General features: G+C 42.8%; 1 protein-coding gene across 1 annotated transcript in view; it reads left to right on the top strand.

Moving 5' to 3' along the window:
• The window catches only part of STK32B (serine/threonine kinase 32B), a 353,263-nt gene that overhangs the window by 91,456 nt on the left and 235,924 nt on the right, over window positions 1-25,883 (top strand). Inside the window, exon 2 of the mRNA XM_004269626.4 lies at window positions 5,505-5,560. Coding sequence (XP_004269674.1) covers window positions 5,505-5,560 — 56 coding nt within the window. The remainder of the gene's footprint in view (window positions 1-5,504; window positions 5,561-25,883) is intronic.

Raw genomic sequence — 25,883 nt, forward strand, 5'->3', positions numbered from 1 at the left:
CCAGTCCAGCTGTAACTGTCCCTTTTCATCAGGAAAATATGCTTTCCCAGAAATACCCCCATTAATCTCCTGCTTAGATCTCATTGACTAGACCTATGTCATGAGGTCACTGCCAACTGCATGACTGTCTGTGACAGTGGAGAACAGAATTGTCCAGTGGATAATCAGTATCACCTGGAAACTTGCAACCTGGGAAATGTAAGTTCTCTGGCCCCTCCTCAGAAACTCAGCAGGGGACCCACGATCTGTCTTAGCGAGCCTCCAGGGGATCCTGATGAACTCACTGGATTTGGTCAATTGTGACTCATTGTCTGGGGCCGGCCACACTGATCCCTGACGGATCTGAGGTTTCCTGATCAAGGATGAAGGGCGAGTTGGGCCTGGCCTGCCTTCCAGGCGGGCGTCACTGTTGTGGAGCCTTTGGGTGAGGTCACTGGCACCCCATTAGCTTTGCTTCTGGCTGGCCTGTTTCTGCTTTAACAGTGTACTTATCACAGTGTCACCCTTGGCAACCCTAGTGTCTGGTGGTCTGAACAAACACTGCTTTTCAAGAATTCACCTTCCCATCCCCCGGCCAGCTCTGTCAGTGCTTGTGACTTCAGGTGGGACAGCTGATGGTCTAGAAACCTACAGGTGACCAGTTGTCCCAGTTTTCCCAGGACTGTGGGGTTCCAGGGTTGCAGGACCTTTAATGCTAAGACCAGGAAGGTCCCGGGCAAACCATGACCCGATGGTCACCCTAAGAAACCCACTAATCACCCCTCCTACACCCCCCAGCCAACTCCTCTTGCTCTGGGCCAACAGCCCTAGGTGACAGTGCGATTTCTAGGAGCCGTCTTTGGCCTGGGACTCTCATTAACTGAAGTCATTTCAATCTGCTTATCAATCAAGTGTAAACCCTTCCCTTATTCACAGTGTATTCATGGAGGCACTATTACGTAAGTCTCAGTACACCAGGTCAGGGGGATGCGAAATAAATGAAAATCCCAGGGCATACACTCAGTCACTTAAATCCAATCTAGTCCAGTAAGCAAATAAACGTTAAATAAGTACCTATTTGCCTCGTATGTTGTGTTAGACACCCACCCCCATGAACACACATTTCTGTAGAGGATGTGGATGAGTGAGATTATTTACAATATTTTAATGCTAATTATTAAAACAGTAATAGCTTTAGGCACTTGCCAAGTTGCTCATTAATTAAAACCCCTTCCAGTTATGAGACAAGACAAAAGAGGAGGCCAGTGGAGAACCAAGCCTTACCCCTAGAAGGGATCTAGGTGGGGTTGAGGAGTGGGACCCAGGAGGGCAGCAGCAATGGGCCCCGTGATTCTGAAGCCCAGAATTAGCCAGGCTCACCCACCTGTTCAGCAACGACTCTGGACCCCGTAGACCTCTCCACACAGTGCCTGGCCCTGAAAAGCTTCTGGCAAGAGGGAGCAGAGGAAAAGCTTGCTCCCTGAAGACAGACAGATTCCAGAGAGAGAGCAGGACAAGCAGAAATACACCAGTGCAGTTCCTTTTCCAGCTCACCACTTGGACAACTCCCACAACATTTGATGGGGCAAGAGGCCACAGATGTTCACTGAAGTATCCCTCCTAGAACCCAGAGAAGGGGGAAGATGGCTCCCCATCCCCAACACAAATAGCTAATGCTTTTTGAAAATGTGTTGTGTGCCAGGCACCATTCTATACTCTTCTGGAAGGTAGGCACCATTGCTCCCATTTTACAGGCGGGGTACATGACACACATAGAGGCTCAGTGACTCATACAACGTTACTGTGGCAGAGCTGGGTTATGGACCTAAGCAGTTTGACTCCAGGCTGGGGTCTCCTGATCCCTGGACCGATGTCTGCAGAAGGTCCTGCTATTGCACTAAGGAGAAAGTGATTTGTTGAAAGTGGGGGAAAGCTTCATGAGTGAAAAGAACATGTGAGCCGTGTGTCAAAGGGCAGGTAGGAGTTTTCCCTGAAATAAAGGGTGTCGGAGGAATGACTTTCCAAGCAGGTGAAATAACAGCACAGGGAGCAGGAGCCTTCAGGGAAGTGGGGATGTTCCTTGCTAGTTGGTGGGGAGGGCAGGTGTCAAATGCCAACAGTGGTGCCTGCCTCCCGGGACCTTGGGGGCTTGGGATAGGATACGTGCATTTCCTAGCTCGTTGCTGGTCACATCACAAGTGCAGTCCCAGCCCACTGCTTTCTCTCTTCCCAGTTTCTTTTCCTGTCAAGTTATGTGCAAAGGAAACCAATCTAGGTCAAGGTTTTGCTAAGTTAACCGTTAACCCTGTCTCTCTATTCTAAGCACGTTAGGTGTTAGATGGCGCACTGGATTCTGACGTTGGTTTGGCAGGGACACAGTTCAACATAATTATCCTCCATGGTGGTGAGTTGAATGCACAAGGAACTAATTGTATTCATTCACCTCCCCCTATCCTTGCCCCCATAATGTAGTAAACTAATCAGTTCACTTCATCTTTTGTAAATAGCATGTCTTTCCTAGTTACTAGAAACTGGCCGTAATTCAATCTAATTCAGAATATTTACTGAATATCCATTATGTACCAGGAAGTGTGTCTGGCACCATGAATATGGGGATCTGCTTTCAATCATTCCTTTAGTTGATGAATATTTGTCAAATACGACTGTGTACCAACGCCGTACTAGCTGTAGGGATACAGTAGAAAAACAAACATGGCCTTTGACCTCAGGGAGCTTAGAGTCTAGTGGAGGATCAATGATCTTAATCAAATGCATGTAAAATAACACAGAATAATGTCTTTTGGAGCAAAGTCCCAGGGTGCTGTGAGAGTATATAATAGGGGGAGCAGACTTAGGCTGAAGGGTCAGAGCAGCCTTCTCTGCTTGCAGAAGAATGAAGAGGAAGCAGAGTTAACAAGTGTGGGGCCAAGAAAAGAGCATTAAAGGTGTGGGGAATGGCTGCTCAAAGCACAGAAAGAAAGCTTGCAAGTCTGAAGCTCAGTGGGTGTCTGGAGCATGGTAGGAGGTGAAACAGGAGAAGTAGCAGGGGCACAATGGTGTAGCCTCATGGCCATGGGGAGGAATTTCCTCTTTTCCCTGAAAGCAATGGAAGGGCCATTGGAGGGGTGTAAGCAGAGGACGAGCAAGAAGAACCCCCTCCTGAGAGAGGTGGTTGGAAGACCACTGTGGTTGTCTAAGCGAGAGACGATGTGGATTAGACCAGAGGGTGGCCACAGGGTGGATGGATGGGAGAGACAGTGAAGAGGTGAAATGGACCTAACCTAGTGAAGGATTAGCTGTGGGGTTGGGAGAGAGAGGAGTCCACGATGAGTTCCGGGCTTTGAGCTTGTGAGGTCGAATGAATGTTGAACCACTCATCCTAGGCCGTGTTTCTTTTCTTTTCTTTTTTAATTGATGTACAGTTGATCTACAATGTTGTGTTAGTTTCAGGTGTACAGCAAAGTGATTCAGTTGTACATTCAGTTTTATATATATATATATATATATTCTTTTTCATATTCTTTTCCATTACAGTTTATCACAGGATGTTGAATATAGTTCCCTGTGCTATACAGTAGGACCTTGTTGTTTATCCATCCTATATATACTAGTTTGCATCTGCTCATCCCAAACTCCCAAACCATCCCTCTCCCCCCCCGCCTCCCCTTTGGCAACCACCAGCCTGCATATATGTGTGTGTATATATACCTATGTATGTGTATATATATATATATATATGTATATATATATGTGTATATATATATATATATACACATATATATATATACATATATATATGTTATTTTCCATTATAGGTTATTACAAGATATTGAATATAGTTCCCTGTGCTATACAGTAGGTCCTTGTTGATTATCTGTTTTATATATAGTAGTGTGTATCTGTTAATCCCAAACTCCTAGTTTATCCTTCCTGCCTTCCCCTTTCCCCTTTCATAACCATAAGTTTCTTTTCTATGTCTGTGAGTCTGCTTCTGTTTTGTAGATAAGTTCATTTGTATCATTTTGTTAGATTCCACATATAAGTGATATCATATGATAGTTGTCTTTCTTTGTCTGACTTACTTCACTTAGTATGATAATCTCTAGGTTTATCCATGTTGCTGCAAATGGCATTATTTCATTCTTTTTTATGGCTGAGTAGTATGCCATTGTATATATGTAACACTTCTCCTTTATGCATTCATCTGTCGATGGACATTTAGGTTGCTTCCATGTCTTGGCTATTGTGAATAGTGCTGCTGTGAACATTGGGGTGCATGTGTCTTTTTGAATTAGAGTTTTCATGTTTTCTGGATATATGCCCAGGAGTGGGATTGGTGGATCATATGGTAGTTCTATTTTTAGTCTTTTAGGGACCCTCCATACTGTTCTCCATAGTGGCTGCATCAATTTACATTCCCATCAATGGTGGAGGAGAATTCCCTTTTCTCCACACCCTCTCCTAAGTTCCATTTTGGACCCATTGAGTTCAAGATGGCTCCAAAGCCTTCAGGAGTTTCTGTGTGGTAGGATCAATCGGTACCCACAGCCTGGAAAGTCATGGGCCATTAGGTGGTGACTGAAGCCTTTGGAGGCAGTGAGGAGAGGAAGGTTGTAGGATGGAGGCTTGATGGAGTCCAGTAATTAATGGCCAGGAGGACAAAGATGTGTGTGCAAAAGGGTTGATGCATGAAATGGAAAATCAAGAGGGTGCGCTTCCATTGAAGCTATGCAGGTGTTTTGAGAGAGTGGCCAAGTAGAAGGGGCACAGTAAGTTGTCATTGGCTCGAGTGGCATAGCCATACGTTGTTGGCCTGTTGTGCTATGGGGATGGGGTATAAGCCATACTGGAGCAAGGCAGTAGAGATAGCAGGAATGGGGAGCCCCATCAAGAAACGTGATGAAAGGGAGGCATGAGACAGGGCAATACCAGGAGGAAGGTGTGGGATCATCATCCTCATCCTCTTGGCTCGTGATATCAGTGCTTAGACAGACACCCAAGCAGGGAAGGACCATGATGTGGTCATGAAACTTGGGGGTCCAGAGGTTCCATAATGGAGGTGGGATTAACTCCTTGGATACTGAGGCAGGTGAGCTGATGTCTGAGTATGTAAGGTAAGAGTGCTTGATGGACAAGACAGGAACTAGAAGTAGGGAAGGGTCATCCTGGCAAAGGGATTAGCAGGTGCAAGAATTTGATAATCCAAGCATCCAGGTTTTTCTCTGTCCTGCCTTCCCTCTGGCCCAAATGATGTCTCTCCTCCTATATACCATATAGGTGTATATGGTTGTGGGTGTCTAGGTATATGGTGAGGTGTTAACTGCCAAATATATGTGCTGGGAGGGGAAATGGAATATGCCGAGAAGTATCCATTCAGTGGTGGAGTGCTGCCATGACAAACATGGTGCAGTAAACCAGGAGCCGTTTGAAATAAATGGGTAGGTGTGCAGGTAAGGACATTTAAGAACCAAAACAAGGTTTGCCAAATCTGACTTATTCCTGTTTTTCTCTTTTTTCTTTTACAGTCAACTTTGACCATTTTCAGATCCTACGGGCCATTGGTAAAGGGAGTTTTGGGAAGGTAAGAATGATGGATTTTAACAAATTTCATCAGTAAAATAGGAAAGTTCCGACCACTGGGCTTATGCCTATGTGCGTGTTCGTGTGTTTGTTTCTTTGTTGATTGCTGGGCGCTGGGAATTTCCTGTTGGACAGAAAGATTTGAATTTGCTAAATTTGAAATGTGAAAGGAAGTCTGAATAGTTTCCTTTGGATATGCTGTAATTTCATTCTGAAAATTAAATTACAGCAGTCCTGCTTTAGGTGAATTACTATGGTAATTATTTCAAGATTGCTAATGCTATTTCTTCCTTGAGGATGTAATAAGGAAAGTGGAAAAAACCCCACAAATTTATGTGATGGCCAGCAGTAGCTCTTTCCTGCCATGGAGGTACTTTAAAAAATTACTGTGGAAAGAAGATTTACCATGAGATCTGCCAGCTTAAATTTCTAAGTGTACAATCTATGTATCGTTGTTGCCTATACAGAGAACACTGTATAGCAGATCTCTAGAGCTGACCCATCTTGCTTGGCTGAAGCTTTATGCCCATTAGTTAGTAATTCCCTGTGTCCCCATCCCCTCAAGCCCTGGCAACCGGCCTTTGGTTCTATGAATTTGAATATTTTAGATACCTCCTGTACATGGAATCATGCAGTATTTATCTTTCTGTAACTGGCTCATTTCACTTGGCATACTGTCCTCAAGATTTACACATGTTGAACAAAAGTGGTGAGAATGGGCCTTCTTGTCTTGTTCCTGAACTAAAGGGAAAAGCATTCAGCTTTACACTGTTGAGTATGATGCTAGTTGTGGGCTTGTCATATATGGCCTTTTATTATGTTGAGGTTTCTTCTATACTCATTTTGTTGAGAGTTTTTATCATAAGTGGATGTTGAATTTTGTCAAAAGCCTTTTCTGCATCTATGGAGATGATCATGTGATTTTTATCCTTCATTTTGTTTATGTGGTACATCATGTTGATTGATTTGTGGAGGTTGAATCGTCCTTGCAGCCATGGAATAAATGTCTCTTTGAATAGTGTAGATGATCCTTTTAATGTATTGTTGAATTCAGTTTGCTAATATTTTGTTGAGGATTTTTGCTTCTATGTTCATCAGGTACATTGGCCTGTAATTTCCTTTTTTTGTGGTGCCCTTGTTTGGTTTTGGTATCAGGGTAATGCTGACCTTGTAAAATTAGTTTGGAAGTGTTCCCTCCTCCACAGGAAGAGTTTGAGAAATATAGGTATTTTGGGTGTTTGGTAGAATTCACCAGTGAAGCTGTCTGACCCTGGATTTTGTTTGTTGAGAGTTTTTAATCTCCTTACTAGTAATTATGTTTATTCATAATTTTCTCTTTCTTCATTATTCAGTCTTGGAAGACTGCATGTTTCTAGGAATTTAAACATTTCTTCTAGTTTGTCCAATTTGTTGGCAAATAATGGTTCATAGTAGTGTCTTACGATCCTTTGTATTTCTTTGGTATTAGTTGTAATTTTATCGTTCATTTCTGATTTTATGTATTTGAGCCCTCTCTCTTTTTTTCGTAGTGAGTACAGCTAAAGACTTGTCAATTTTGTTTATCTTTTCAAAGAACCAGCTCTTAGTTTCATTGATCTTTTCAGTCTCTATTTCATTAATTTCTATTCTGACTTTTATTGTTTCCTTCCTTCTGGTAACTTTGGGCTTCATTTATTCTTCTTTTCCTAGTTACTTTAGCTTTATCGTTAGGTTGTTTATTTGAGGTTTTTCTTGTTTCTTGAGGTAGGCCTCTATCACTATAAACTTCCCTTTTTGAGCTGCTTTTGCTGCATTCCACAGATTTTGGTATGTTGTATTTCCATTTTCATTTGTCGCAAGGTATTTTTTAAAATTTCTCCTTTGATTTCTTCTTTGACCCATTGGTTGTTCAGTGGCATGTTGTTTGTCTCCACGTATTTGTGTTTTTCCAGTTTTCTTCTTGTAAATGATTTCTAGTTTCATACCATTGTAGTCAGAGAAGATACTTGACATGATTTTGATCTTCTTATATTTATTGAGACTACTTTGTAGCCTAACATATGATCTATCTTGGATGATGTTACACGTCCACTTGAGAAGAACGTGTATTCTGCTGCCTTTGGATGGAATGTTCAATATGTATGTATTAAGTCCATCTTGTTTAAAGTGTGGTTTAAGGCTGATGTTTCCATGTTGATTTTCTGTCTGGATAATTTTCCATTGTTATAAGTGTTATAAGTCCCCTACCATTATTGTATTGCTGTCAATTTCTCCTTTTAGGTCTGTTAATATTTATTTTATATATTTAGGTGCTCTTATGTTGGGTGCATAAATATTTACAAATGTTATATCTTCTTGGTGGAGATGACTTTATCATTAGGTAATGCTCATCTTTGCCTTTTATTAGTCTTTGTTTTAAAGTCTATTTTATCTGATATAAGTATATCTACCCAAGCTCTCTTTTGGTTTCTATTTGCATGACACATTTTTTTCCATCCTTTCACTTTCAGTTTGTGTGTGTCCTTACATCTGAAATGAGTCTGTGGTGGGCAGCATATATATGGGTCTTGGTGTTTATCTGTTCAGCCATTCTATGTGTTTCGTTTGGAGAATTTAGTCCATTTACATTTATAGTAAGTAGTGATAACTATGTACTTATTGCCATTTTGATAATTGTTTTCTGGGTGTTTTGTAGTTCCTCTATGTTTCTTTCTTCTTCTCTTGCATTCTTCCCTTTTGGTTTGGTGACATTCTATAGGGTTATGCTTAGATTCCTTTATCACTATCTTTTGTGTATCTACTATAGGCTTTTGCTTTGTGGTTACCATGTGGCTCACATGTAACAGCTTATATATATATACACAGACACATAAATATATATGTAAGTGTATATATAAAATCATCTATTTAAAACTGATAGTTAAGTTTGAATGCATTCTAGAACTCTACATTTTGAACTCCCCTTCACATTTTATGTTTTTGATTTCACAGTTTACATTTTTTAAATTTCATGTATCATTTAACTAAATTATTATTTTTATTACTTTTATTTTTTAAACTTCATAATAGCTTTGTAAGTGATCAATCCACTACCTTTACTATATATTTACCTTTACCAGTGAGATTTTTACTTTCATACGTTTTCTTGTTACTAATTAGTGCCCTTTCTTTTTAGCTTAAAGAAGTCCCTTTAACATTTATTGCAGGTCTGGGTTAGTGGTGATGAACTCCTTTAGCTTTTGTTTGTCTGGAAAGCTCTTTATCTCTCCTTCAATTCTAGATAGTAACCTTGCTGAGTAGATTATTCTTGGTTGGAAGTTTTTTCCTTTCAGCACTTTGAAAGTGCTGGCCTTCAAACTTTCTGCAAAAAAAATCTGCTGATAGTATTATGGGGGTTCCCTTGTTTGTAACAAGTTTTTCTCTTGCTGCCTTTATGATTTAGCTTCAGCTTTTGACATTTTAACTGTAATGTGTCTCGGTGTGGGTCTGTTTGGGTTCATTTTGTTTGGAACTCTCTGGGCTTCCTGAATCTGGATGTCTGTTTCCTTTTCCAGATTAAGGAAGTTTTCAGCCATTATTCCCTTAAATAAGTTGTCTGCCTATTTCTCTCTCTTCTCCCTCTGGACCCATATAATGCAAATATCATTCTGCTTGATGTTGTCTCATAGGTCCCTTAAGCTATCTCCACTTTTTGAATTTTTTTTTCTTTTTGCTGCTCTATTTGAATGAGTTCCAGTGACCTCTATACCAGACCACTGATTCTTCCTCTGCTTCTTGTAGTCTGCTATTGAACCCCTCTAGTGTATTTTTCAGTTCAGTTATTGTATATTTCATCTTTGTGACTTTTATTTAGTACTTACTTATATTTTCTATCTCTGTTTAAGTTCTCTCTGTGTTCATCTAGTCTTCTCCCAAGTTCAGTGAGCATCTTTATGACTAACATTTTGAACTCTGTTTCAGCTAAATTACTTATCTCCATTTCATTAAGGTTTTTTTTTTTTTTAACCTGTGGTTTTATCTTTTCCTTTTGTTTGGAACAAATTCCTTTCTCTCCTCATTTTGCTTGACTCTCTGTGTGTTTCTATGTATTAGGCAAAACAGCTGCCTTTCCCAGTCTTGAAGTAGTGGCCTTGTGAAGGAGATGAACCTTCTTGTTTAACCTTGCCCTAGCTCTTGGTTATATTTTGAACCATTGTGATTGTCGTAGCACCCTGATTTATTCTTGGTAATTCCCAGTTGTTGAAGACTTGTGAGTATTCCAGAGGGTGGGATCTCAGTTAGCCCTTAATTTCAGGCTGATTAGAAACTAAGCAGCAGCTTTTAAGGTATGCAAGTATACACAGTACTGTGAAAATGCAATTGTAAACCTTGCTGGCCTCCGCACCAGGTGATCTACAGGTGTCCCATTAGTGAAGTTGCAAAAATCGGGGCTCCAGGTGAGTGTTTGATTTCATTTCTGGGAGGTACCAGTGAGCTGTAGTGAGGTCAAGGGAGAGCACAAAGGTGATATCCCCTAGACCTTCCATGGCCTCTAGATGTATGGAAAACTGGAAGCCTGTCCATCAGGCTGAAGCTTCAAGACAGGTAAATAGGGCTTTTTCACAGGAAGACTGGGGGTGCATCACAGTCAGCTGTCTGTGCAGTAACTGGAGTGTGGTAGCCTGCCAAGAATAGTCTCTCTGATTGTTTCAGACCCATGGGGGTCCCAAAACACAATCCCCCCGGACACCTGAGCCAGGTGCTCAAGAGGCATACACTGTATGGGCTGCGTGTGTCAACTGGCTTTGGCAGGGCTGCAGAAGTGGCATGAGGATGGGGCATGAAGAGTGGGACTAACAAGGTGGAGAGAGAGCACAAAAATGGCACCTGCCAGCTTCTGTCGCCAGGAAGAGTCCTAACAGATTCCTGCCCCTCCAGCAGATGCTTTAAGATTAGCAAATAAATCTCCTTCACCTATGGTCTAGACCTTTTCATACTGTTGCTTTCGTGCTGGGTCCCAGGGCGAGTGAGTCTGTGTGCGAGCCCTTTAAGAGTGCGTTCCCTGTTCCCTAAAGCCCTGTGGTGCTTCTGGATGTAAGTCCTGCTGGTTTTCAAAGCCAGGCATTTGGGGAGCTCTTCTTACCAGTGCAGGTCCCAAGGGTTGGGATGACAGATGAGAGCACAAACCCCTGGCTCCTCAGGGAGAAGTTTTGTATTTGTGAGACCCCTCCCAATTTCAGGTCACCACACTGAGCGTGGGGTTCGGGCAAGATCACATCTCTGCTTCTCCTTCCCATCTTGATGTGGCTCTTTTATCCTTTGTTGTGGAGGAGCTGTTCAGCTAGTTTTCAGATTCTTTTCATAGGGAATTTTTCCATAGGTAGCTGTAAATTTGTTGTGCCCATAGAAGGAGGTGAGTTCAGGATCTTCCTACATCGCCGTCTTGAACCGCCTCCTTCCTCAATCTCTGTCTTTACTGATTTTAACAATCTAGTTGTTTTATCCATTTCTGAGATGGTTGTATACAATCTCCAGCTCTGATTGTGGAGTTGCTTCTTCTTCCTTTAATTCTGTCAGGTTTTTTTTTGTTTGTTTGTTTGTTTTTTTGCGGTACACGGGCCTCTCGCGGTTGTGGCCTCTTCCGTTGCGGAGCACAGGTTCCGGACGCGCAGGCTCAGCGGCCATGGCTCACGGGCCCAGCCACTCCGCGGCATGTGGGATCCTCCTGGACTGGGGCACGAACCCGTGTCCCCTGCATCGGCAGGCGGACTCTCAACCACTGCACCACCCGGGAAGCCCTAATTCTGTCAGTTTTGCTTCTTATGCTTGGAAGATCTGTTGTTAGGTGCATACAGTTTTATGGTTGTTATGGCCTCATGATGAATTGACCTTATTATCATTGTGAAATAAACTTCTCTATCTCTGCTAATAATCTTTTTTGAAGCCTATTTTTTCTTAGATTAATATAGTCATTCCAACCTACATGGCATATATTTTTCCATGTCTTGTCTTTCATTCTATCTGTTTTTTTTATATCTGACATAAATCTCTTGAGGATAGCATATAGTTAGGTCTTGCTTCTCTTTAAACCCACCTGGCAATCTCTTTTAGTCCTTTATTTGTTCTTGTTCTCTTTCTCTTTTGTTCTTCTGTTTCTCTTTTCCTGTTTTGCTTTGGATTAATTGAATATTTAGAATCTCCATTTAATTTATCTGCTGACTTTATAGCTACACTTCCTTGTGTTATGTTTTAAAATTGTTGCTCTAGGGATTATAATACACATCTTCAGTTTATTTCACAGTCTGCTTAGAGTTAATATTTTATACTTCACATAAAATATAAAAACCTGGCAACCATATAGGTCTATTTATCACTCCTGTCAACCATTATACTATAGTTGTCATACGTATTACAGCTTCTTAAATCATGTCTCCAATACAATATTATAGTTTTTTGCTTTAAATGTATAGAAATATATGAATATATAATATATGTGTAAAATATATATCTATTTTAAAGTATGTGTAGTTTTTTGGCTCTTAAAAAATTAGGAGGAAAGTAGTTCTTGATATTTACCCGTACCTTTCGTGAAGGTCTGAATTTCCCTCTGGTGTCCTTTCCATTCATCCTGAAGAATTTTCTTTAGTATTTTATGTGGTGCAAGTCTCCTGTCAACACATTCTCTTAATTTTATTTTCTCTGAAATGTATTTATTTCACCTTCTTTCTTAAAGAATATTTTGACTGGATACAGGTTATTGGGTTGACAGTTTTTTCTTCACTGCTTTAAAGATTTTGTACCATTGTCAGCTGACCTCCATGCTTTCTGATGAGACGTCATTAGACTTGAATCATTATTATCTGATAGTAATGTGTCACTTTCGTCTCTCTCCTTTCAAGATTTTCCTTTCATCTTTGACTTTCAGCAATTTGACTATGTTGTGCCTAGGTGGAAATTCTGGATTAAAAGAAAATATTTTCTCTCTCTTTGCTTAGATTCCTATATTTTCATTTATTTCTGTCATATTGCCCTTTATATCATGCAGCATATTCATAGTCATAAGAGCTGTTTTCATGTCCTTTATGCTAATTCCAACATCTGGGTCATTTTAAGATTCACCTCCATTGAGGATGGGTTCCATTTTCCTGGTTCTTTATATGTTGAATAGTTTTGGGTTGCATCCTGGATATTGCCAGTGCTATGTTGTATAGACTTCGGATTGCATTGTATTTCTTTGAAAATATAGTTTTAATGAGCAATTAACTTGGTTGGATTTACACTGCATACTCTGCCTCGTGGACAGGCACACGAAGCGTAGTCTTTTCTTCTTCACTGTATTGCTTATAGTCTGCCCCTTATAGCCCTTAGGGGTCAGCCAGAGATTTGGGCAGAGTTTATGTGCCACGTTTGAGAGTCCCCCTCTCTGGATTTTTCAGAGAGAGGAGTTGTGGCCCAGAGAATTTAGGAAGTTTGCCTCTAGTCTCTATGGATAGTAGCTGAACTTCAACAACAACAAAAGATTTTAAAATTCTGTTAAATCTTTACTTTCTGTTGTCCCTTATGTCGAGGATTTCATGGATGAAGGAACATGGAAGCAACTTTTTAAATCCACAGCACAATCGGCACCACATAGACGCATATCACTCTTACCCTCATGTCAGTGATGATTTTGGTCCTGAGCTCCTTGCACCCCTTCCTGTCATACTACCAAATCTGTCAGCATGTGCCCTCATGAATCATTAATGGATTATATCCTGTCACCATCCTTAAAAGTTTTGTTTTCCTTTCCTGCCTACATCTGTGCCGCTGTTTGCCTACTGGCTTGGCTCTCAGAACCTGTATTCCAGAGCATAAATGTATTAAAGCTATGGTTATAGTGGATGTTCTGAAAAAAATGCAAGCTTTATAGAGGATCTAGTTTTAAGTCCCTCTTTAGGTTGTAGCAATTTCTTGATGACACCCAAATTCATGTAAAATGTACACAAACATCCAGTATTCAGGACGAGGTTAGTTTACTTCAAGGCAATCGAACGTAGCTTTGTTGTGGTCAAAATACCAAATAATCGCTGCCTTTCATGGTAAGTGTAGATGAGTCTATATGACTATTATGAGACTCAAGGTGGAACTGGGCTGGACTAAGATGAAGAAAACCACCTCCTAATATTGAAGGGATATTTTGGCTTTGCTGTCTGCCTTTGGCAGGTTTTGATATCTGACATTTATTAAGAGTTTTCAAGAAAGACATTTCATTGTTAAAGTATGACAGTAGCCTTGGTTATCAGGAAAAAGCACGTGTGAATTCCCAGAAATCCCATTTTACTTTCATTCTGGAGGAAGTTGTGCTTCCCCAGTGTAGCACCAAGGTAAACAGCTGCAGGCAATCCATTGATTTTAGCAGGAATTCACTGAAAATTTTTATAACCCATTTATGACTGAATTTTAGGACAGTTGAGGCACAGCAGATTCTTTTCTACATATCTCAGTGGAGACACTTTAGATTTGGGAAGCAGACTGACTCTGATATGTACTAGTTGTGGCTACCTGGGAAAGTGAATTAGCCACCCTGAAGCTTAGTTTTACTCATCTGTAAAAAGGAAGGGGAATGAAGAATCATAGTGGACTGTAGTAGCTGTTGTTTTTGACTGTGCAGCATGCTTTTTGGTCCCCTTTCTTATCACAGTAACATCTCTTTCCTTTGGAAAACACCTCCCCCACCCCATGTGGACTGTCAATTATTATGGTTCCTCACTCACCTTCTGAGATGGGCATGTGACCTGGCTGGGCCAACCACTTGGGCCATATTCAGCTAGACTGGTGCTTGGTCCAAGGAGTGGCTGTGTGACCCAAGCCCAGCCATTCATAATCCTTCCATGGAATCAGAGGTGAAAGGCTTGTTCTCATCCTCTCATTGATGATGTTCTGTAAGAAAACAGGTCTGCATGAGTTGGTGACCATTTTTCTCAGCAACTGGTGAAGGTGAAAGTCTCTCTGCAAAAGGAAAGAATGAGGCCCAAAGTGAAGAAACAAACAGATGTAAGAGGCAGGTGGAGAGACGGACTCCTGTTGAGTAGGGTCAGGACTGGGGCGAGCGAGCAAGGCACCAGGAGTGAAAATTTAAGGAGGCATTGCTCCCAGGGTCCTCCAAATGCAGGTCGACATTGCTTCCTAACATTTTGCCCCCTCACTTGCTGGACCCCAGTCCTGGCCCTGCTGGGCACTGTCTGAGCTTGAGTTCCTCCAGGAGCTGAAACTGAGACAGAGAATTGAGTGCAAGCAGTTTTTTGGGGGGGAGGTGATCCCAGGAAACACCTGAAAGAGAGGGGGAGTGAGACCCAGAAGGCAAGGCAGCCAAGGATGGGCATTTGGTGAAAGCACTCACCACTGAGGCCCTTGGACTCACCTCCATTCTGGAACTCAATGCCGAGGGTGCCTTGAGGCAGCCGAAGGTCAGAGAAGCTGATGTTTTTATGCACAGTTCCCTGTTCATCATTGATGGAGGGCTTTACCTCATCATTGATGGAGGTAAGCAGCATTACCTCCCCTGCACTTTTTGGCTTATCCCGTCCAGGGCAGAAGAAGGTCCCCAGCAGAGAGTCACAGGTGTCCACAGTAAGCATCCTGAGGTGTGTGGAGGTGCAGGAGAGGGAACATGGGCAGGTACCATCAGTGCCTCCGCCTTTGTGCTCTTCCAGTCCTGTGAGCCTTATCCAGTGTCCTTACCAGCTACAGGAGCTGGCATTCTGTTTTGATTATGCAAGATCATGTTGGGTTCCCAGTATTTGCAACGTGGAGTAGAGTCCTGACCAATCAGAAACTCACAGTCATTGTCCTAGGAACTGGACCCCTCTTACCATCCTTGTTGCCCTAAAAGCCCAGTATGCTGGGCATTATTATCCCCATTTACATATGATGAGTCGGAAGCCTGGAGAGGACCCCACTGTCGCACACAGCCTGTTTTGTTTCCACATGTTCCTCCCAAATACAGAAGTTAGGTTGAAACTAGCATTAGTCACATGTGTATCAGCAGGAGACCATGGGGGTCAGGGGGATAGTGTCCATCGTGTCCAAAAACACTGGACATTTGGTTTGGGAAGTAACATAACATAGAGGAAAGATCGTGGGCTTTCTAGATGGGGAGGCCTAGGCTCAGATTCTGGTCCCACTGTTTCTAGCCATGTGAACTTGGACCAGTCATAAAGCTTCTTTAAACCTATGTTTCCTCTTCTGAAAAACAAGAATGCCCATTTCTATCCTTATTATGTTCACATTTTCCTTAAAATCCTTGAGCATACAGAACATATTAATAATAGCTCTTTTAAATTTTGTTTAAAATTGTTTAAATAATTTGATCACTAATGCTTATTTACTAATTTCATCACTGGTGCCATTCCTGGGTTTGTTTGTCTTTATTAGATTTCCTCCTGCTTATGAGTCATATTTTCCTGCTTCTTTGCATGTCTGGTAATTTTTTTGGACACTGGACATTGCAATTTTACTTTATTTATTTATATGTTTTTATTGATTTACAATGTTAAGTTAGTTTCAGGTGTACAAAATAGTGATTTGATATGTTCATAGATTATACTACGTTTAAAGTTATTATAAAGTATTGGTTATATTCCCTGTGCCATACATTATATCCTTGTATCTATTTTATACCTAGTAGTTTGTACCTCTTAGTTCCCTTCCCATCTCTTTCCCTTCCCCCCACCCCTCTTTCCTCTGGTAACCACTCAAATAGAACCTAGAGAAATGAGATCTACAATATATGAAATGAAGTATTCATTGGTTGGGATTAACAGCAGATTAGGCAGTGCAGAAGAAAAGGTTAACGAACTTGAAGATATAGCAATAGAAACTATACATGATGAAGCATAGAGGAAAAAAAATTAACAGATCCTCAGTGACTTATGGAACAAAATGCAATAGTTTAACATATGTGTAATTGGAGTCCCAGAAGGAGGGATGGGCATATAAAATATATTTGCAGAAATTGTGGCTGAATTTTTTTTTAATTGATGAAAATGATAAAATCAAATCCAAGAAGTTCAACTGACTCCAAGCAAGAGAAACACAAGGAAAACATCATCAATGATCATCATAATCAATTAATAAATAGTTTAAAACCATTAAGAGAAAATCTTAAAATCAACCAGAGAACAAAAGGACACATTGTGTTAGGAAATGGAAACTATGTAAACCCAAAGACAATGGAACGATATCTTTCTAGTGATAAAAGAGAACAAAAATACCTTTGTACAATGAAGGCAAATAAAGACTTATAAAGAATGCCCTGAGTGATCTTACTGGGAAAATAAGGGGCAGAGACCATGCAGCCTCCAACATCAGACCTGACATATGGTTGGCATTTTTAAAATGCCTTTCCTGTCTTCTTGGCCCTGGGTGATGTGGTGGGTTCTGGAAAGTTTTAGGTAACCACCTGAAGGGGTGCGTCAGGGGAAGACCTGGCTCTCTTAGCTTCCTCTTTCCATCTGTCACAGCACATCTTGCCAAGGGATGGTCTTCAGCTTGCTCAGCTGCCTCTGCCATCAGAGTGTGAGATTCCTGAAAGCTTGGGATTGGTCATATTCACCTGCCCAGTCCCATCAGCACCTGGCTTAGTGCTCAGCAGGTGGTAAAGGCTCAATAAATGCTACCTAGAGAATGGATGAGGGGGAGAGAGAAAGAAGAGGGAAAGCCCTGGTCTACGTAACAGCCAGTGATGTGATAAAGCATGGATTGGATCACATGCTTGCTGCTTTCAGAATGAACGCCAACCTCTTCTACTGGCCCCCAAGGCCCAGCAATCTGACTTGTGCCTAGTTTGCTGACACCTCTCTCTACCCCCTCCATCTTCCTACTCATTCCGCTCAGCCCATCTTCTCATCTCTCGAACATGCTGAACTTATTTCTAACTCGGAACCTTTACACTTGCTGTGCCCTCAGCCTTGATCACTTTCCCCCAGAACTCTGCAAGGATCACTCATACCATACAGAATTCTGCTCAAATGTCCCCTCAATGGGGGCCCTCTCTGAATATCCACCCCACTTGACTCCACCCCAAGCAGTTCATATCCATGTACCCTGTCTGGTCCCCTTTTCTTCAGTGCACCCGTCATTACCTGTAATTCCACTGCATGCTTATTAATTTGTCCTCTTAGTTGTTGGTCTCATGCACCAGAACATAAGCTCTCTCTGAGGGCAGCAATGTTCCCTCACTGTCCACAGTTGTATCTCCAGTACCTACTAAGCAAATATATATGTATGAAGTATAATACATATACACACATATGTATATTTACACATACATATATGTCTAATGCACATACATACACACACTCAGTAATCAGCATATAGATATACGTATACACACATTAAGCAGTGTATATATACATATGAGCACACATATGAATATGCATATATACACACCTAGTAAGCTGTATACATAGACACATGCATATATATACACACACATCTACATGTATGTATATACACATACATATAGTATTTATAAACACATGTAAATGTATATGCATATAAGCAGTAAATATACGTATATACATATATATATATACACCCACTAAACAGTTTATATATAGGCAGATATACAGATACCCACCATATATTATATAGATACATATACACACTCATATATGTATACATATATATGTAAGCCCACAAAGCAGTATGTATATCTACACACATATATATGCATGTATATACATACAAATACATGCATATATACATATCCACTAAGCAGTGTGTATATTTATATTCATATATAATATATACTTACATATACATGTGCATATGATACATATGACATATATGCTCTATATAATTAACTGAATGAATACATATTATGTAAATGAATGAAAAACTTGACAATTAACCAATCAACTGCTAAGAGTTAGTTGACTGGTTTATACTGACTGGGGTTAGAATCCTGAGGAGAATTTCTCTATCTCCCCTGCTGCAAACTCTAATTTTTCACAAATGCCCCTTCAATTTCCACCTCTCTCCTGACTCACTCTCCACCTCCCACAGGTTGCTCTTGACCCCTTCGTTCGTTGAGCCATTGGACATTTTGCTCCTGCACCAGCAGAGAGAGTCCAGACTGGAGTGTCCTGCTCTGAGTCAACTTTGAAGTCAACAGGGCTTAATTATTTTCAAGGGAAGGAGGAAGATACCTGTGGGAGAACTTTCTGAGAAGTTTGCTTCCAAAGTGTGTTTCTTGGATTAGCAAATGGGCCCCGTGCTTAGAGAGTCATAGGGTTGAAGCAAAATAAACAGAGAGTTAATTAAAATTCGTGGAATAGCCAGAGGCAGTCTGCACATAAAACAGCAAAAAGTGGCACAGATTTATATGATAATAGCTCTTTATGTCCCTCAAAGGAAGAGTCTGGGTAAAATTCAGCAAGAGTTGCACAGCTGATAATTCCAGACTCCACACTCTTATTATGCAATGATGATCATTTCTACACGCAAGCATATTATTAGCTGTCTCATTCCACATTCCAGATTTTCACATCTGCATGTGAATTCATAGTGTGAAAAAAAATTTTGATTAATAGCGGACTAACCAATTTAGTGCCCAGACTGCAACAAATCCATTTTGGAATTAAGTGGAGATTTGATTTTATATATATGTTTATAAGTTTGAATGTTCAGAAACATTTGACTTAGTGTTTTTTTCCTTTAAAAATGTAGTCTTTGGAAATCTTGTTCATCTTTTAAGATAAGGGTAGCATGGTGGAAAGCATAGCAGGATTTTGAGTCAGACAGTAAACGTTTATGCCAACTGTTCTGTCCCAGCATTAGTCTAGGTACTTGTGGTGGTGTGGCAAACAAGATGGACGAGGTCCCTGATGCCATAGAGCTGACGGTTTAGTAAGGGAGACAAATACACAAACAATATCCAACCGCGATTTCAATAATGAGAGTTGCTCAGCAGAAGATGCATAGTGCAATGACCTGGGAGGGTAGGCCTGCTTTCCTTGGAGGAGAGGGCAACAGAGAAGGCTTTGCCGAGAAGGAGACATTTAAGCCAAGGCCTAACTGCTAAGAAGGAAACAGACCATGTGGAGATCTAGGGGGTAGAGCATCACATACAAAAGGGGCAGCAGATGCAAAGGTCCTGTGGCAGGGACAGACTTAGTAATGGGGCCATGGCAGCAAATGTGTGTAAGATGCCCAGCCAACATTGTGTCTGCCACAAGCAGGGACTTGGAATATATGTTTGCTCTTTTCAGGACAACGCAAGAGTTAATCAGTTTATAGCAAAATGGTTAGAGAGCTTTGCCTCCAAGTCTGACAGAGCTGAGTTGGAATTCTGGTCAACCAGATGACTCTGGGCAAGTTACCTAACTTCTCTGTGTTTCCAAAGTGAGCTGTTATTCTTATGTAAGAATCATTTTTAGAATTCTTAAACATGATACTTTTACTAGAAGCTTTTACTGTTCATGCAGACATCTTTTATAAGCGGTGGAATCCATTTCTTTTTAATGAATATTTATTCCTTTCATATTAATTAGTCCATGTTTGGCTTGAATCATAGGTTGGAGGAATTTGCTGGCTCCCAGGGATCACTTTATTAAGAGCTAAATATCACAGGAAATGCAAGCTCATTCGCGAATGGCTTTCAAGCATAGGCCAGAGCAAATGATCCATTACTGACCAATTTAACAGACGTCATTGCTCGTTTGCATTTCGCATTTTCCAACAATGACGTCTCATTTCATATTCTGGATGAGCCTTCCCAGGCCTTTTTACATCTGTAAAGTGGTCTCAACCTTGCTTCACCCTAAAAGATACATTTCCAGCACTAAGGGTGTCAGAAGGCACCAACGTTGGTCCTGGACCCTTGCCCCCATGACTACTTTTTGGTGTTTCCTGACAAAGTGATGTCCCTTATGACTCCAGAGGGAAACTGTGTGCGTAAGCAGTGGCATTATTTATAAAACACACGATCACCTCTTGGAATTACCTCCAAACTCTCCTCCACCCTGTTGCCAGAAAGAACTCCTCTCCCCCTCAAAACCCACATTTTCCATGTTGTTTGTTTGTATGTTCTTTCCTTTATTCATTCATTTGCAATTGTATACCTAGGATCCACTTTTTAAACCCTTCTGTATCTCCCCAGTGCCCTCAGGATAAAAGCCAACTGTATTGTTCTGCTGGTGCTGATGTGACAAAATCCCACAGGCTGGGGGCCTTAAACCACAGGAGTGATTGTCTCACAGTTCTGGAGGCCAGAGGACACCAACCCAATTGGGTTGCCCTCATGACCCCATTTTAACTCAGTTACCTCTTTAAAAGTCCTATCGCCGGGGCTTCCCTGGTGGCACAGTGGTTGAGAGTCCGCCTGCCGATGCAGGGGACACGGGTTCGTGCCCCGGTCCAGGAGGATCCCACATGCCGCGGAGCGGCTGGGCCCGTGAGCCATGGCCGCTGAGCCTCTGCGTCCGGAGCCTGTGCTCCGCAACGGGAGAGGCCACAACAGTGAGAGGTCCACGTACCGCAAAAAAAAAAAAAAAAAAAAGTCCTATCGACAAATGCATCACATTCTGAGGTACTGGGGGTCAGGGCTTCAACATACAGATTTGGGGAAACACATTCAACCTGCATCACTGACCTTTAAACATGTCATTCAAAGCCATCTGTCACCTGCTCCTCACTCACCTTTGTCACCTCATCTTTTGCCATGATCTCCATGATGTCTGTCATGCACTGTCTCAGGGTGAACACCAGGGAGTATCACCTGATACAGGTCAGAACTCACAGATGAAGTGTCCGCGGGACAGGCGCACTGTTTCTTAGCATCTTAAGGAGAGACTGGCTTGGCTTAGAGCGTAGCTGTGGGGCATAGAGCTGACAGTTTAGTAAGGGAGACACCTTACATTGCCCCAATCAAGGCGTGTCCCCCCATGCTGCTGTCTCTTTTTATGCTGACTGGGGACAGACAGTTTAGAATCAAGTACCAAGCAGTTTTAGCTTCCTGTGCTTCCAAATGCCCAGCACTGGTGGCCTTAGTGACTCCTTGGGTCCATGAGAAGTTGAAATCAGGTGCTGACTTCTGATCCTGGCTAGCTCATTGCCACATGTATTAGTCAATGTTCTCCAGGGAAACAGAACTAAAAAGAGGTGTGTGGATATAGATATAGATAGATTTATTTAAGTAATTGGCTCACATGATGATGGAGGCTGGCAAGTCTAAAAATCTGCAGGATAGGCTGTCAGGCTAGAGACCCAGGAAGTTGCTGATGTTGCTGTAAAAGGCCAAAGGTCATCTGCTGCAGAATTCCCTCTTTCTTGGGGGAGGTCAGTCTTTTGTTCTATTCAGACCTTCAACTGATTGGATGAGGCCCACCCACATGGAGAGCAATCTGCTTACTCAAAGTCCACCTTTTAAAATTCATCACAAATTAATTTTATCTAAAAGCACCTTCACGGAAACATACAGAATCATGTCTGACCACATGTCTGGGCACCATAGCCCAGCCAAGCTGGCACATAAAATCAACCATCACACCAAATAATTGTGAAATTGTTCCTGAGCTCCTTCTTGGGCCACTTCTGCACATCTCTACAATGTTCTCTGGTCTTACCTTCAGTACATGTATGAATGATGATCATAATCACAATAATAAGCAATAATTTAGTAAGTGCTTACCATGTAACCCTCACAACCACCCACTAAGATAAGTACACTGCTACCCCCATTTTACAGATGGGGAAGTTGAGAATGCTACTAACACATGCTGAAGTGCACCATGCATGTTCCATCTCTGTGTACTTAGAGAGGGGCTGTGCACTCTCCTGGTAATGCACTTCCTTCCCCCTCTTCCTACACCTCCATCCTCATGAAGCCAACCCTTGATGACTGAGAAACAGTTCAAATGCAGCCTCTTCCAGAATGTCTTTCCCTAATCCCATATCCTGGTTAGGATCCCTCTTCTCAGGTCCCTTAGTCCCATGTGCTCACCTATCCTATAGCACTGTTCTTTCCTAAGTAGTAATTATCCATTTCTCCAGCCAGCCAGCCACAGATGTCAACTAGATGTTCCAGGCACTGTTCTAGTCACTGAGGAGGGAGCAGTGAATAAAAGGAAAATCCCTGTCACTGTGGGGTTTACACCACAGTGGGCGAGACGGACAAAGGGAAAACAAACAAACCAAGAAGCATGTGCTGTTATGGAACTTGGCCAGGGTGATGGAGGAAACAGGGAGGGAGAATGGGGACTGAGGAGGGATTAGCTCATTCACACATGGAGGACAGGGATGGCTTATAGGATAAGATGATTCATGGGTAGAGCCTGAAGGAGGTGAGGACCCAAGACTGGACACCTGGGGAAGAACATGGCAGACACAGGAATGGCACAGGGGCCATGGTGGGAAGTGAGCAGGGAGGAGAGTAACAGATGGAATTAGAGGGGACTTGGGGCCACGCCATGTAGGGCCCAGTGACCTGAAGTGAGCGACTTTGTCTTTCACTCTTGAGTATTGTTTGTTTATCCCATTGAACCTTGAGTTCCTAGAGCAGTGTCATATCTTCATGGCTAGCATAATACCAGGACCATGACAGGCATTTCACACATGTTTATTGAGTGAAATATTCATCCAAATGAGTATTTTTCTTGAAGCTAACTTTTGATCACTCTAGTGAGGCCACCATTGGTCACAGCCCACATGGACTTTCTGTGCCAGAAACATCATCGTATAGTTTGTGTATCAGATGGAGATGTTCTCAGGAGTGAGAAACAGAAAATCTGCCTTATAGTGGCTTAAACAAAGAGGGTTTATTTTCTCACATAACAAGAAGTCTGAAGGTAGGTGGCGCTATGATAACAGGTTCAGTAACTCTGAGTCCTTCGTAGCTTCATGGTCACAAGGGGCTGCTGCAGCTCCAGACATTACATATGTGCTCAAGGTAGAAAGGAGAAGAATAGTGGCCAAGGGGAGAAAAGTGGAACCATCTGTAGCTATTCCCTTTTATTCAGAAAGCAAGACTTTTCTTAGAAGCCAATAGCAGACTAATATTTCATTGGCAAGAACTATGGCTACTTCTGGCTGCAAATGAGTATTTAATGGATCATACTGCCTCCTTGAAGAAAATTGTCCTATTCAAAAGGAAGAAGAGGGAGGATGCATTTGGGTAGTTAACAATCATTGTCTGCCAAAGACAGTCTTCTTGTGAGATAAGGATATTTGAACAGCAGTACCTAGCACGATCACTCTTTTTTAGTGACCTTATTTAATCTTAATTTATTTATTTTTTTTTGCTTTTCCCCAAATTAGTTGTTTCCCAGAATCTTGCTCCTGTGAGCATAACCAGTGTCCGTTAATGTCGCCCTATAGCTGTGCATCAGTCAACAGCATCTGCTAAGTGTCCTCAAGCTGGGGGTGGGGTGGGCAGCACAGAGAAGGTCAACTGAGTCAGGTGAGAAAGGGCATCCAGGCGGGTCCATGGAAGGGCAGAGCCAGCCTTTGCACCCGCACAGCTCTGGGTTACCAGCACAGCCCTGGCTTCTCTGATTCTGGGTGACCTGTCCCCCCAGAGCTTGGCTTGCCTGAGCTGAAAAGTGAGGGTTACAGTCCTGACCATCAGGGTCACCGAAGATGCAGGCAGACAAGGACTTTCCTGAAGAATCCAGCGAAGTGATTCTCAGCTAGCCTGCTTATCAGACTCCCCCCAGGGAGTTTTTACAAAATACAACATCCCAGGACCCTCGCAGACCTCTGGGGGTGCCACAGAACCGAGGCCATCAGTGCTTTGAAGGTAAGGTCCGGCTGAGGACCACCAGGTGCTGGTGTGATGGAGGTTCTCAGCACGCATCCCTACCCCTTCTCTGCTGAATTGGGGTCAGTTCCCAAATTCCTGATGCACAGTGTGCTTGACACGTGCCATTCTCATGGCAAATCGCCTGAAATCCATGCTCGCTAGCATTTATTTATCTGTGCCAATAAATTGTAATTAATAATGATAACATCAGGCGTCCTAATTGAATTAGACCAATGAGGAGTGTTAACGGGGGGCTTGCCTGTCGGCAGCTTGGGTGGCTTTGGCCAAATTGCTCATCCCTTGGCTCATTACCTGTGATTTCTAGTGGAAAGCGCTATGTGCTGACCTGCTCAGGAGCCCTGGGGCCACTTGGGACCCGCCTCTTCTGTTTTGAAGGCTCCCAGGATGTGGGCAGAGCTGCCTGTTGGTGAGGAGGGCTGACGTTGCCTCTAGAACACCTGTCCTGAGCCCAGGAGGCTGAGATGCTGCTTTAGTTTGAGCAGATCCCCTCCGTCACGGGGTCGCCTTGGGCTTCAGAGCTGGGAGGACCGGCAGGCCCTCCTGCTGTGAGTCCAGGCATGGAGGACCCCACCTCCCTCGAGCACACAGGGCCTGGTGGGCCTTGTCTTAACTGAAATTCCAGCGCCTCTGTGGACTCCCGCTCAGGCCTGGAGGTCAGGGTGGCCCTCAGGTCAGGAGATGGTGATGCCCGCAAGGGGTGAGGCAGGGGACGGCCTGTAGGAAGGGTATTCTAAGCAGAGGGAACAGAACATGCTCGTGCTGGGGGTCAGGGGCCAAGGTGACAAGTTCACATGTCTGAGCCTCTGGAAGCTCGGGGTTCCATAGGGCACCAGGCAGCATGGCTCCTGCCTTCCTGGTGCCTGGGGTCGGCCTGTCAGTCAGTAAACAGGGCAGATCCAGTGTAGGAAGCAGCCCAGTAGAAATAGGGGCTGTGGGAGCCCACTGGGAAGGCTGTTGATGCAGCCCCCCCGAAATAAAAGGGAGCCTCCTACAGAAAGTAACGAATGAGCAGAGACAGTGCTGGTGGGTGAGCGGGAGGGAGGGGGTCATGGGCCCGGGAGGAAGTGAGAAGGGGAGAAAGCAGTGGTGGTGGAGAAACTCTTTAAAGAAATTCTAAGGGGGGTGAGGTAGCTGGCATGAAGGGGATGTGTGCGTGTGTGGTGTGTGTATGTGTATGTGTGTGTATTTGTGTGTATGTGTATATATGTGTGTGTGGTGTGTGTATGTATGTGTATGTGTGTGGTACGTATGTCTCTGTGTGGTGTGAGCACGCACTTGCCTGTCAGAGGTGACGGAGGCGCAGAGGACTTTGAATGACAAGACACAGACCTTGAACACTTCCTGAAGGTGAAAGAAAGCCCCTGCAGGGCTTCAAGTCTTTCATTTTGGGGAAGTTCCCACTGGGCAGAAGGACATGTGCAGAGACCAGAGCCGAGGAGACGCTGCTGGTGACGAAGCTATTACGGTGAAATGTTCCCACCTCTGAAATCTCAAGCACTAACTCTAAGTACCAGCAGTCACTCTGGTCACAGGGACTTAGGGGGAGAGGACACAGGCCAGGGGA

This window comes from Orcinus orca, chromosome 4 (assembly GCF_937001465.1).
Source record: "Orcinus orca chromosome 4, mOrcOrc1.1, whole genome shotgun sequence".
In the NCBI taxonomy this organism is placed as follows: Eukaryota; Metazoa; Chordata; class Mammalia; order Artiodactyla; family Delphinidae; genus Orcinus; species Orcinus orca.